Here is a 12,352-nt window from a genome sequence, read left to right on the forward strand (position 1 = left end):
ATGGATGTAATTTTACAAACAGGTAAGGAAAAAATTATTCTATTAACCCTGGAGCGGGCGCTTAACCTTCAAAATTTGCATGCGTTTAAGTTTAGTGGTAGGGTATATAAGGTCATTATTGCAAGAGAGGGGGGCATGTGGAGATTTTATCCGCAATGAAGCAGTTATGAATTTATGGAAAAAAATTATTTGATAGTAAAATAATCATGTAACAGGATAGGTGGGCTTAATTGTATTTCAGGTGTTTTGTAGATTCTTTAAAAAAATTCTCTGCGATATGTAATAAATTTGGAAGAAATAAAACAAAAACCTAGAAAGAGCGCACATAGAGAAAACCTCCAAAACTTAACCGCATTTATTAACTCACATCGCATATTGAACCTAGGGAAACGGTAGGTGTAAACATTGTTTTGGGGAAATCCAGGATTGTGCGTGGACACAACTGGCGACATCAATTAAGTAGTTTTTTTAGTCAAAATCCTAACATGCAGAGCTAAACATCGCAAGCGCCTGGAAGATTAGTTATACCTAGTCTGAATTAAAATATTATATGGATTAAGAAACTGTCTTGCCATAACTAACGTACACGTAGATAATGTTTTTTTTTTACTGCTTGTTAAGCATGCTGGTTTAGGGGGGGGGGAGTGTGTATGAGACAGACGGCATTGCTCTCCTCAGTTTAATTAGAAATTTTATATGCTGACTCATAGTTTCATTTTTTAGCAGTCCATTTCAATACAGAACTCCTAGTCTATTTATTTATTTTCTTTAAAAGCTGATTTTATTTTAAATTAAGTCACCCTATACCTAATTACATCCGTTTAGGATATTTATAAGAGATTATTGAAGTTACCATTCCTGATGGAAAAAGTAAAAAATCTCCAAATTGAAACTAAATAATACTCTGTTGCGCCATATTTACAGATGAACAGCTCGTTGTAGCTGCCCCTACTGGGTCTGGGAAGACTGTTCTATTTGAACTCGCAATCGTTAGACTATTGCAGAAAATAGATCAGATGGAGAATTTTCAAGATTTTAAAATTGTCTACAGTAAGTAATACGTTTAAATGTTTTATTCATTTTGCTCAAAGTTGGTTAAAGTTGTGTATATTCTTTGATAATATGTACTGGTATCTCAACTCAATTGTATCTAATTCTCAACCAAGATCTTCCAAGACATGGATAGTGTATAGGAATAGTGTATAGGATTAATAGTATACTAGTGTACATGTTGCTCGAATTCGAGCAATTACAAAGTATTACAGGAGTTATTTCAGATTGAATAACAGTCATATTTACAATGAGTTTAAAAGAGTCAACTCAAATATTACCGTTGTGTAACTCAGACCCTGTTTATCTTCGTTATTGATAAACCTAAAGCATTCCGGACGGTTCTCTCCTTCTCAAAATGCCTCGCTGTACAGGCAACACAGGTCATTGATAGAGGGCCAATTGAGAACGAAAAGTCGTTTTGGGGTTGTGTTATGGCGCATTTGTAAGCAAATAGTTGAAGTTGTCCAGGTTCAGGTTCAGACTGTGATGAGTTAAGCCTATTACGCGCCACTACTCTGTAGCTGCGGTCGTTATCACGATTGCACCTCCTGTCTATGTTTCGTTGTCGTTGCGTCGGAGACATTTATAAGGAATAAACAACAAATAATAAACAAATTATAGCTACACAAAACAACGATAAATGCACAAACTTAAGTTACAATCATGCTAACACAATCCATCATAGCGACACAAAACAACGATAAATACACAAATTTAAGATACAGCCATACTAACACGATCCGTCTTGGGGGTTATGTTTACACAAACTCAAATAGTAAATAAATGTACTCAATGTGTTTCATTGAATTGAAAAGTAAATAACAGCAATAAAATTATACAGCTGATCAAAATGTAAACAATTATGTTCTTCATAAGGATAACATGGGAACTTTCAAAGCCACTGGGGCAGAGCCCAAGGGACTTTTTCAAAAATGTAAGGTCAGTTTGCAAATCTACGCGACACGCTCTTTCCAATGAGACGTCAATGGTGTGGTGGTGGTACTCTTGTGATATGGTTTTAAACTATTCTGGTTGTCAGTATTACCTTGGATTTCTGGAAAGGTGTGATGGGGGCCCAGAGAATTGGACCTTTTACCCAGACCAGGAAGACAGCCCAAGCCAGCTTTGATTACACTTATTTAACTAACACACTTAAATACCCTAATTTTGGTTGACACCTTCCAAACTAATATATAAATATATATAAGAAAAACCTGATTGAAGCAAGAATTGGTTGAATTGTAACTGGTAGATGAACTAAGCAACCCCTCTAACCGGCAATTTAATCTCTTGGAACATGTGGCTTCGAAACATGAAAAGGATTGTTTGATTCCGTTAGGCGGAATCAAACTTGATAGTTATTTACTACATTTTCCAGCGTACCTGCGAAGCCAGTGGCTTCCCCCCCTGAGATTTACTTCTAGCCTAACATATTTTAATATTTTACTTAAAACTAATAAGTTAACTTAGCTTGATTATTGTTCATTCTGTACGAAGTTTGAAGACTCGAAGTTCGTCAAATCACGGCAGCGGGCAGACAGGGGCGAGAGAAGAGACGAGCCGGCTGAGCTTAGAAAAAATTGGTCCAAGAAAAAGAGCGGTTGAACGGCATGCTAGCGCCTTACGCCATGAAGCTGTGGCGCTTGCGTCACAACCACCCCCCCTCGCGCAAAAGATTTTTTTTTTTTTTTTTTTTTTTTTTTGAGGTAGGTGAATGGAGTGGGAGGTGTGACAAGTTGTGTGAAAGGTGAGTTTTTTGGTCGAAACGCCTCCCTTCATCTTCGTTTCTGGGTCCTTAGATATCTTGACACGGTTTGGATTCCAAGGAAGCCGAGAAACAATGAGGGAAGCTTAAAACCGCCCAACCAGACTGGCTCGGCTTGGTTCATCCATCGCAAAACATTGGGGTGTGAAGCTAATTTAAAAAATAAATAAAATAAATAAATAAAATAAAATAAATAAAATCGGTTAGGAAATGGCGGAGGAGTTCAACCGACAAACTTTCGTGTAGCGTATTAATTATATAGATTGGATAGAGCAGAATGAGCGTGGGAACGGTGTCCCCGCTCCACTACACCACTTATAATAACATAGGTATCTTTAACAGCCTAGATGATATTCCATGATGTTAGTGATAACAGGTTTGGTTGATAGATTTTAATTTCAGTGGCTCCTGTCAAAGCTCTGTGCTCAGAGAAGTACCAAGACTGGGTGGACAAGTTCAGTAGGCTGGGGATCAACTGTTTAGAAGTAACAGGTGACTTTGACAACCTTGACTTCAACGACATAAAACAATATCAGCTGATTTTGACCACACCAGAGAAGTGGGACTCACTGACCAGAAGATGGAAGGACCACTCTGTGATAGTGCAGCAGATCAAACTGTTTCTCATTGATGAGGTAATTTTGTAGGCAATATTGACAGTTTGGAAAAAAATTGCATTTAATGAATACATTTAATATTTTAAGAGATTTATTAAATTTTACCAGTCTATTTTCCTCCACTAAAGGATAATTCCCCTGCTGCAAATCTGCAGACTAAGCAAATTTCAATTTGCCTGATTGGATTTTTACAAAAATATTTTCTTAAAAATTTTGGATTTTTCTTTTTACATAAAATTAGTGTGAATTAAATAATTAGGTATGCTGCTACAGGGGAGGAAATTAGGTATTTTTTAGGAAAATGTTAATAAATTACAATACAGTAGCCTATTAAACAAAATTTTCAAATTTGATCAAAATATGTTCATGAACAAGCAAACTACAACAGTTTACTTATTTTCCATAATAATAACATACGAGAAACTTAATTTACAGTTAGGGCCTATATGAAATTTTCTCCTCAACCAATAAACACATAACAACGCTTCAATATATTAAATTATTTGTTTTTTAAGCTCTACAAAATGGTTGTGCAAAAACTATTAAATTTATTTTTTATTTTTAGGAGAAAATCAATTTTTAGTTTATAAAACCCTCTAAATTCCATTCCCGTCAGCGTTTGTACTAAATTTCATCAAAGTCGGATGATTTTCACTTGAGTTATCGTACTAAACGGACATATGTATTTGAATTTTTACCGATAAATTTTTAGCCTTTCTAGTCATTTTGGTGACGTCAAAACAAAAAAGTAAATTGGTCCCGGGTCCAGGTCTTACCATGAGAACTACGGTAATAACTTGTTCCCTACATGGGAATCCGTATAGTGCTTGAACTTATAGAGGTTCAGCTTGTCTGGTAGTTAGAACGCTGGGACTTCTGTCTTTGATGCTGGCGTTCAAACCACAACAATCCCGAATGGCAAGCTATAGTCTACTAATGCTGTGATTCAGTTGTTTGAAGCCCACTCTTGATTGGTTCACTTATATGGAAAACAAAAAATTATTCAATTTTTAGGCGAGGAGAACTCCTTTCTCTGAAAGTAACGTAATTTTTTTAGTATTCCCAGTTTTAATAACAATTATAAGTTTACCTTGTGGCTGCCAGGTTGTTGAAGTTGGTGATGATGAAGCTCGATGTACATTTCACCTCTTGTGTGTCATCATCGGGAGCCCAGTTGATATACATTATTGTTCACACTAAATTACTGTATTTTGCCATTAGCTGTATTTCTTACAAGTACCTGAAGTGCCAATGGTGTTCGAACACCGGTACTTATCCTGGATAAACATTTGTTTGAGCTGTGTGAAAGATTTACTAGTAAGTTAGTCCAACTCCAAAACTAACTAGGCATCCATTCAGCTAAGCAAAATTATTGGGTCTTAAAAACTAAATTAGCATAAGAAATACAATAATGATTTCAGGTCCATTTACTAAATGAGGAGAAGAGAGGAGCAGTGTTGGAGGTTGTAGTCAGCAGAATGAAGACTATTCAGGAGACGGTGGACAGATCTTTCCAAGTGAGGTTCATTGCAGTGTCTGCCACCATACCTAACATTGAGGACATAGCTCTCTGGCTGGGCAACCCACAAAAACCTGCGGTTTACGAAAAGTAAGTGTTTCAGACGATAATGGTGGACTGACATTTAGTTGTCGTTGTTGTGGTTGATGCGGTTCAATTGGCTCGGCAGTTTTGTCTGTTTTGGGTTAACACTGGTTATGAAAATCATAATCGGTTTGAGAGTCGCCTCATTTGATACCTAGAAGCATCGGTCCTTCCAGTTTGTTAATAAGATGTATGGCGAGGCAGGGACAGTTTGTAATGTAGGAGTCAAATTGCTGTTTGAACCTTTAAGAGGTTTATGGGCACAGACTAGGTATTTTAGGTTTAGGTGGCCCAACATTATAATTGTGTCAGGAATATTTTTAATAATGTATTTTTAAGAACATGATGTAACCTGTTTATATTTTTGGAAACAAACACCTTGTATATTACTTGACAAAGTCATGTCGCCCAGTGGATTATTTTCCACTATGCCGCAGCGTTTTGTACAAAGAATTTTTTTTACAAAAATTGAATTTTTATTTTCTGAAATTAATAGTCTGCCACAATTGCGGGTGATGATGACAATGGCCTTGTAATTGCAGGAGAGGTTCACAATTTGCCTGCGATCGCAGGGAAGTTCCACCTGAGGTTCAGGGGACACAAGTGCTCTAAATCCAACACTAACGGCAACACTAACTTTTAAATGCTTCTGAACTTAAGATGACGACCTATTTCCAGGATAGGTGAGGAAATGAGACCAGTCACTCTCAGGAAGATCGTCAAAGGTTATCCTTCACATCCAAACCAGAATCCTTTCGTGTTTGATCTAAAATTGAGCTACAAATTAAAGCAAATCATATTTGAACACTCGAACAGCAAGCCAACTTTGGTACGTACATGATTTATACTGTAGTGTTTATAACTAATGTATAGTTTGTGTTAGGTAGTTTATTAGTTTATATTTAGTAGTTTTTATCCACATGATTCATAAATAATTATGTACTATTCGGTTCTGGAGTTCAACGAATACAAAAAAAAAAAAACCGAATAAGTAGGCTATTTATATTTACTGTATAGGCTATATTGAATGTTCCCAAAACAATGACAGATTGTGCTCAACATAGCGAGTGACAGGTTTTGGGTTTGGGTAAGCTGGGGTAGAATGCCCTTGAAAAAAGTATAAATAACAGACATTTTCTTCCCTGAAAATTTACCATTAATAATTCTTTATATTTTTTACATTATATTTAATTAAACTTAATAATTCTCTAAGTAACTAAAATGAAAAGAAACACTTCAATGCATTGTTTGTATTGCACAAGATCGCCCATTGATTAAAAACATGTTGTATCTTCATCCATTTTTTCAAGCAAACTTCTTACATACATATTTCACAGATATTCTGTTCCACTCGCAAGGGTGTTCTTCAGTCAGCAAAAGTTCTGGTGAAAGAAATCTCAATTATTTTATCACCTGTTCAAAGACAGAAATTAGAGGAAATATCCGCTCAATTGTCCGACAGCCAGATAGCCGGTAAGATTTTTTTGATAAAAATTAAAATAATTGCAGCATAAACTCTGAGATTGGTATTATAATCAACTAGTTGTTACCCACGGGCTTCACCCCGTTTGACTTCATAAGTATTAATAAAACTATTGTTGGTTAGGTTAAGCTGAAATAAACAAAACAGAATACAGTAATACAAACAAATAATCTCACCTGATTTTAATAAGGTAATAAATTGAAAGAATAACATACAAATTAATACAGCTGAGGTATTTTTAACATTAGTCATATGGAAAGTTCCATTTGGAAAGCAATTACGACCTTATAGGGCAATTTAAGAAACAATGGATAGTTTTGCGCAAGGTTTCTCGTCACGACGAACATTTTAAGTAGGCCTATATGGTTTATGGGGATGTGACTTGTAGTTTTCTCAAAAGTTCATGGGTACTTTTGGCTTTATATATAGATTTCACAACCCAACAACATGATTTAATATGTCAGCCATAATGAGTACGGTAACATAACAACAGCTTTATTTACTTACATCTATTTGTAAAAAACTTGATAATATAGGTTAAAACTGAACCTGAGATGTGCTGCAACCTAGCATACAGGCTTAGAACTACTACTCTAGCAGGGGTCTTCAACCTTTTCTCATACTATTCTCATACTTAAACACAGTAGCTAGCCGACCTGGAGATTGGAAATCGTACGCAAATTTTGTTGAACAGGAATAAGACAGTTGATTGCACTTGACTCTGGTACTGGTAATGACTTAATCAGTCCTAGGCATCGTGTATCTGTCGGATCTGACTTTCAACTCTAATACCACAGAATACCTTCTGCTTGGGGTCGGCTGTCATCATGCTGGTCTGACTACTGAAGATAGGACTTTGGTCGCTGATCTGTTTCGATGCGGATACATGCCAATTCTGATTGCCACCAGCACTTTAGGTAAGTCCATTTTGACTTATTTGTAGAACATATGTATACCACTAAGTATATTTATATACTAAGTAGAACCTTACTAATTTAAGCCTTAATCATTTTAAAACCTCTTAAGGACTGTTCACACCGGCGTAGCCAGACGTATTAATACTTTTTCGGAATACGTAGCTGACGTAGCTCCTAATGTAATTCATAGAGAGTGTTCACACCGGCGTATTAATACGTGAGCTACGGAAGCTACGGCTGTCACCGCCACCCTCCCTCCACCTTATAATTAATTTATTAAGCGGTAAATGTTGGATTATAACACCAAAATTAAGAATCACTTAAAAAAATCATTAAATCACTATAACATAACAACCTTAAGAAAACTTTATATGATCAATATAATAATACTTCATCATACGAGTACCTAATGTTCACTAATATTTTGCTTGTAAATCTCCTTATCAAAAAAGTCGTCTCTCTTAATATGGTCTATTATGGTTCATATTGTGGGCTGATATTTATGAAACATTAATGAATTATTTTTAGACATAGGCCTACGTCTTACTTACACAATAGAATATTTTATCATGTAATCCATGGATGAGCAAAATTATTGCATGTTTTCTGATAATATTTATTTTATATTATAATATAGCACAAGTTTTATAGTCTACTATATACGGCCTAAAATTAGAATGAAACATTTTTGTCAACATTAACTCATTAATCAACAGACTTTTCAGGGTACTATAAAAGCTGCAATTGAACCGTGACAATCTTAACTGAAATCCATAAAACGCTAATAAAAATAAACAATAAAATTACCAAATATAAAATAATATAAAAAAATAAACAAACAACAGCCGGCTCACCGGCTACGTAGCCGTCAGACGTAGCTGCGGTGTGAACAGTGCACGGGCGACGTATTAATACACCGAATACGTCTGCTGACGTCGGGCTACGCCGGTGTGAACAGGCCTTTAAATAGCGTTGGAAAACTATGTTACACTATGTAATCATTAAAGTATCATTAAATAGGCAACTCCATAAACCAAATTTAGTTTTTTAAATAATATTTACGACATTTTACTGAATTTCCACACAGACTATTTTACATTTTTCTTTATCACATTAACGTTTAATTTTCCCCTCTCCTATTTAACCATGCAGTTTGCAGATTGCAGGAAATAAGAGCAGCGACCTTGGTCAGGTATTGAACTTGAGGATGTCTAATCGTAGTGTAATATTCGCTAATGTTAACCATGAAAGGGTGGGTGATTAAGCAAACCAACCAAGCCGTCGTAATGGTTGTCCAGGGTAGGACAGATTTAAATCAAGTGTACGTTCTTAACGGAGTAAGAAGTTAAAAATTGTTTTCAAGTGGTTTGATTCATTTTGTGTGTTTTTTTTTATGTGAACAATTATGCCGCTTTAAAGTGGAAAACGTGGGTATACTTAAAACTCCCAAGCCAGAACTATCATTGCGTCGGTGATAGATTACTTCGAGCGGGAATGTGACAACAAAGGTCCATTATTAGGCGCTAAAATAATAATAAAAATAAATAACATGTGTAATTAATACATAAAGTCCCAGTACAATTCATGCTATTTTGGCTGATTAAATAGGATGCAACAACATATTTTCATATCATTCTACCCTTTTTCTAATTACTTATAAAATTAAATATCGTCTTAAGATTAGGATGTTATAAGAAGTATACAATATTGTATCAAAGCATCATCATACTACGGCTGAAAAGATATAACTTTCGGCCACTTTGTTAATTTTTATTCAAAACACATCGTATTTTGTATCAATCTTCTTAGTTTTTGTTAGTATTTTATGAATATCACATTTATATAAAAGTATTACAAGGAATACAAAAATTAGCAATTTTATTGGAGGTGCTAGTTGGTGACTCATCAAGGAAACTGCTTCGAGCCCCGAGGGGAGATAAGAACCAGCCCGTGTAGCTGATAGGGGCGCGCGCCAACTTACTGTATACATACTGTAATCCAATAATTTTGAAGTAAATTAAAATGTGATAAATGTCCAAATGAAGTTAGAGTTTTTTTTGCAGTTTGAAAAAACATAGTGTCAACTAATTATATGAGGTGTTTCCTGTGCTACAGCTATGGGTGTCAACCTGCCAGCCCATCTAGTCATCATCAAGGGCACACAGCACTATATGGGAGGAGTGATGCAAGAATACGCAGAGGGACAAATACTGCAGATGATGGGACGAGCCGGCCGACCACAGTTTGAGACAAGTGCTACTGTCGTCATAATGACCAAGAATGCAACCAAGGTTTGTCACATCAATAGATGTAGCCTGATAATGGCACTGATAGTCATACAGTGTGATTTTTTGGAAAGTAAACGGAATTTGTATGTAATTTCAAGCTTGTTGTTATTCTGTTGTGTACTTGTATTTAATGTACTTGCAAGTGGGACTTAAATAAATCACAATTTACATTTCGAAACAGAGATTTATTAGGAGCTTCTTAAAATATTACAATTCAGTTTGGTGTTCTTTTTAAGAGAGCAAGTCTCCTTCATAATAAAAGTGAGCTGGCCGTCTCAGTGCTAACAAAACATAACACTTTCAAAACCTCTGACTAAACATAATGTTTACTAGCCTATATGAAACAACTCACAGCATTTCTAAGATGGGACAATACCTAGAACCATCGACTTTTGGATATATTTATAAACTATTAAGTGTCCTATGGTATTATACCAAGAGAAACAGTTTCAACAATCTGACACATACTTTCTCCCATTAGCCTGCCAACAACCCTTATGGGTAAGCAGTAGGAGTAGCTATGCTAGCTGTTTTAAGAGGAAAATCTCAAAAGTCGCCTGTGCTATGTCCAATCTAGTCTCTTGTCTAGATAATATTCATTTGTTGAATGTAGCCGAGACCCTAAAACCTAAATACTACAAGCTGTAAAACAAAGGTTTGATCTGCAGGACAAGTACGAGAAGCTAGTGGATGGTAAGGAGCTGGTGGAGAGCTGTCTACATCGCTTCCTAGAGGATCATCTCAACGCAGAGATCATCCTGAACACCATACAGGACGTAGCCATGGCTACTAACTGGATTAGGTCCACCTTCCTGTACATCCGAGCACTGCGCAACCCTTGTCATTACGGCTTGCCTAAGGACCTGTCCAAGGATGTCTACGAGTCTAGACTCGTTGGTTAGTAGTGTTATACTTTTAGTGAGTAAATTCTGGATTATTTATGTTACTGAACACATTAAGTAAGTAGTTTACTTCATTCTGCAAATCCCGTTTGGAGGAAATGTTTGTTCTGCAGATGTGAGAAACAATTTATAACACAATATAATATTAGTGATAAATTATGAACTTTATCATACATTCAAACTGTGTAGTTTTTGTCACTTAAAAATTATTTGGGGTCAAAAAATATCCTTAAGTTGATAAATTATGCATGTGATACAAAGTTGTAATGTAAACTTTACACTTGGAGGTGTTGGCTGCCACAAAACTAGAGATGACACTTTACAGGATAAAAAAAGAAAAGGTTGGTCACCGACCAAAATAATTTATCAGTTTGAATGTTCTCAAAGTACTTGGTTACTATCTGTCAGAAAAAAAACTAGGTAGTAGGGATGCAATCACTTTGAGTGCCATCTATTTATAAACACATGTGTCTTCCTCAGTGGGCTTAAGTTGATTAACCAAGGGACTAAATCAATAGTGGACCAGTTTAAGGTTTTTTTAGAACAGGAATAATCGCCAGTTTTCTTTATGTAGGTACCATCATAAACGTTTGTTCTGTATACACTAACATTTTATTCTCCATAGGGATCTGCATGAGGGCACTGAATAGTTTGGTACGTTTTGGACTTGTGACCATTGATACCAACGGTTACGACATTCAGGCTACTGAGAAGGGATCTCTCATGGCTCGTTATTACATTGGGTTTCACACCATGAAAATATTTTCTCAGGTAAGAAAACATTTGTCGGGTTCTAGCTTTAAAACAAAGTGTAATTTTTTTTATTAGTAAGGATTTTACTCCTCATGGTAAAAACACCCTGGTAGCTTTTTGTATATTTTTTGATTTAAAATCTAACTTGTAAAATTAACGATGATAGCTTTTCGTCAAAACTATTTTCATGAGATGTAAAAAATTAAGTGTTCTTTCTGTCAGTGGCCTACTTAAATGAAGTATTCCAAGTTTTAATAATTTCTAAGGTATAACCTGAGAATAAGCATCTGGAAAATGTTCTGAATCTGTAAATATTCAGGGGAGATAAAACAATCTAGAGAGGCAAACAATATCCAAACAATCGGTCTAAACAATATCGGTTTTCCTAGAGTAAATATAATGCACAATCCTAGACAGTAAGATTTGAGATTCAGAGTTTGGAGACAATAATGCTTCAGAAATAAATGAGTGTTTGTTGTGTCAGGTGAAGGGTACAGAGGATCTTCCTCAGATGCTGGAGATGCTGTGTCAGTGTCATGAGTTTGCTGATGTCAGACTGAGAGTGGATGAGAAGGTGACACTAAACAGTCTCAGTTGCAACAAACACGGTCCTGTTGTTCATTTCCATTGACATAAATGAGTGTTTGTTGTGTCAGGTGAAGGGCACAGAGGATCTTCCTCAGATACTGGAGGTGCTGTGTCAGTGTCATGAGTTTGCTGATGTCAGACTGAGAGTGGATGAGAAGTTGACACAAACAGTCTCAGTTGCAACAAACACGGTCCTGTTGTTAATTTCCATTGACATAAATGAGTGTTTGTTGTGTCAGGTGAAGGGCACAGAGGATCTTCCTCAGATGCTGGAGGTGCTGTGTCAGTGTCATGAGTTTGCTGATGTCAGACTGAGAGTGGATAAGAAGGTGACACTAAACAGTCTCAGTTGCAACAAACACGGTCCTGTTGTTCATTTCCAT

General features: G+C 36.0%; 1 protein-coding gene across 1 annotated transcript in view; it reads left to right on the top strand.

Annotated features, from left to right (window-relative positions):
* The window catches only part of LOC128992802 (uncharacterized), a 31,628-nt gene continuing 19,276 nt past the window's right edge, over nucleotides 1–12,352 (top strand). Inside the window, exons 1-10 of the mRNA XM_054416541.1 lie at nucleotides 1–22; nucleotides 925–1,050; nucleotides 3,221–3,453; nucleotides 4,857–5,044; nucleotides 5,717–5,867; nucleotides 6,376–6,511; nucleotides 7,319–7,438; nucleotides 9,554–9,729; nucleotides 10,395–10,623; nucleotides 11,254–11,399. Of these exons, the coding sequence (XP_054272516.1) occupies nucleotides 1–22; nucleotides 925–1,050; nucleotides 3,221–3,453; nucleotides 4,857–5,044; nucleotides 5,717–5,867; nucleotides 6,376–6,511; nucleotides 7,319–7,438; nucleotides 9,554–9,729; nucleotides 10,395–10,623; nucleotides 11,254–11,399 (1,527 nt within the window). The remainder of the gene's footprint in view (nucleotides 23–924; nucleotides 1,051–3,220; nucleotides 3,454–4,856; nucleotides 5,045–5,716; nucleotides 5,868–6,375; nucleotides 6,512–7,318; nucleotides 7,439–9,553; nucleotides 9,730–10,394; nucleotides 10,624–11,253; nucleotides 11,400–12,352) is intronic.

The sequence above is a fragment of the Macrosteles quadrilineatus genome, unplaced genomic scaffold, assembly GCF_028750875.1.
Source record: "Macrosteles quadrilineatus isolate MER2022 unplaced genomic scaffold, UCM_ALF_1.0 Scaffold_4__1_contigs__length_99947679, whole genome shotgun sequence".
In the NCBI taxonomy this organism is placed as follows: Eukaryota; Metazoa; Arthropoda; class Insecta; order Hemiptera; family Cicadellidae; genus Macrosteles; species Macrosteles quadrilineatus.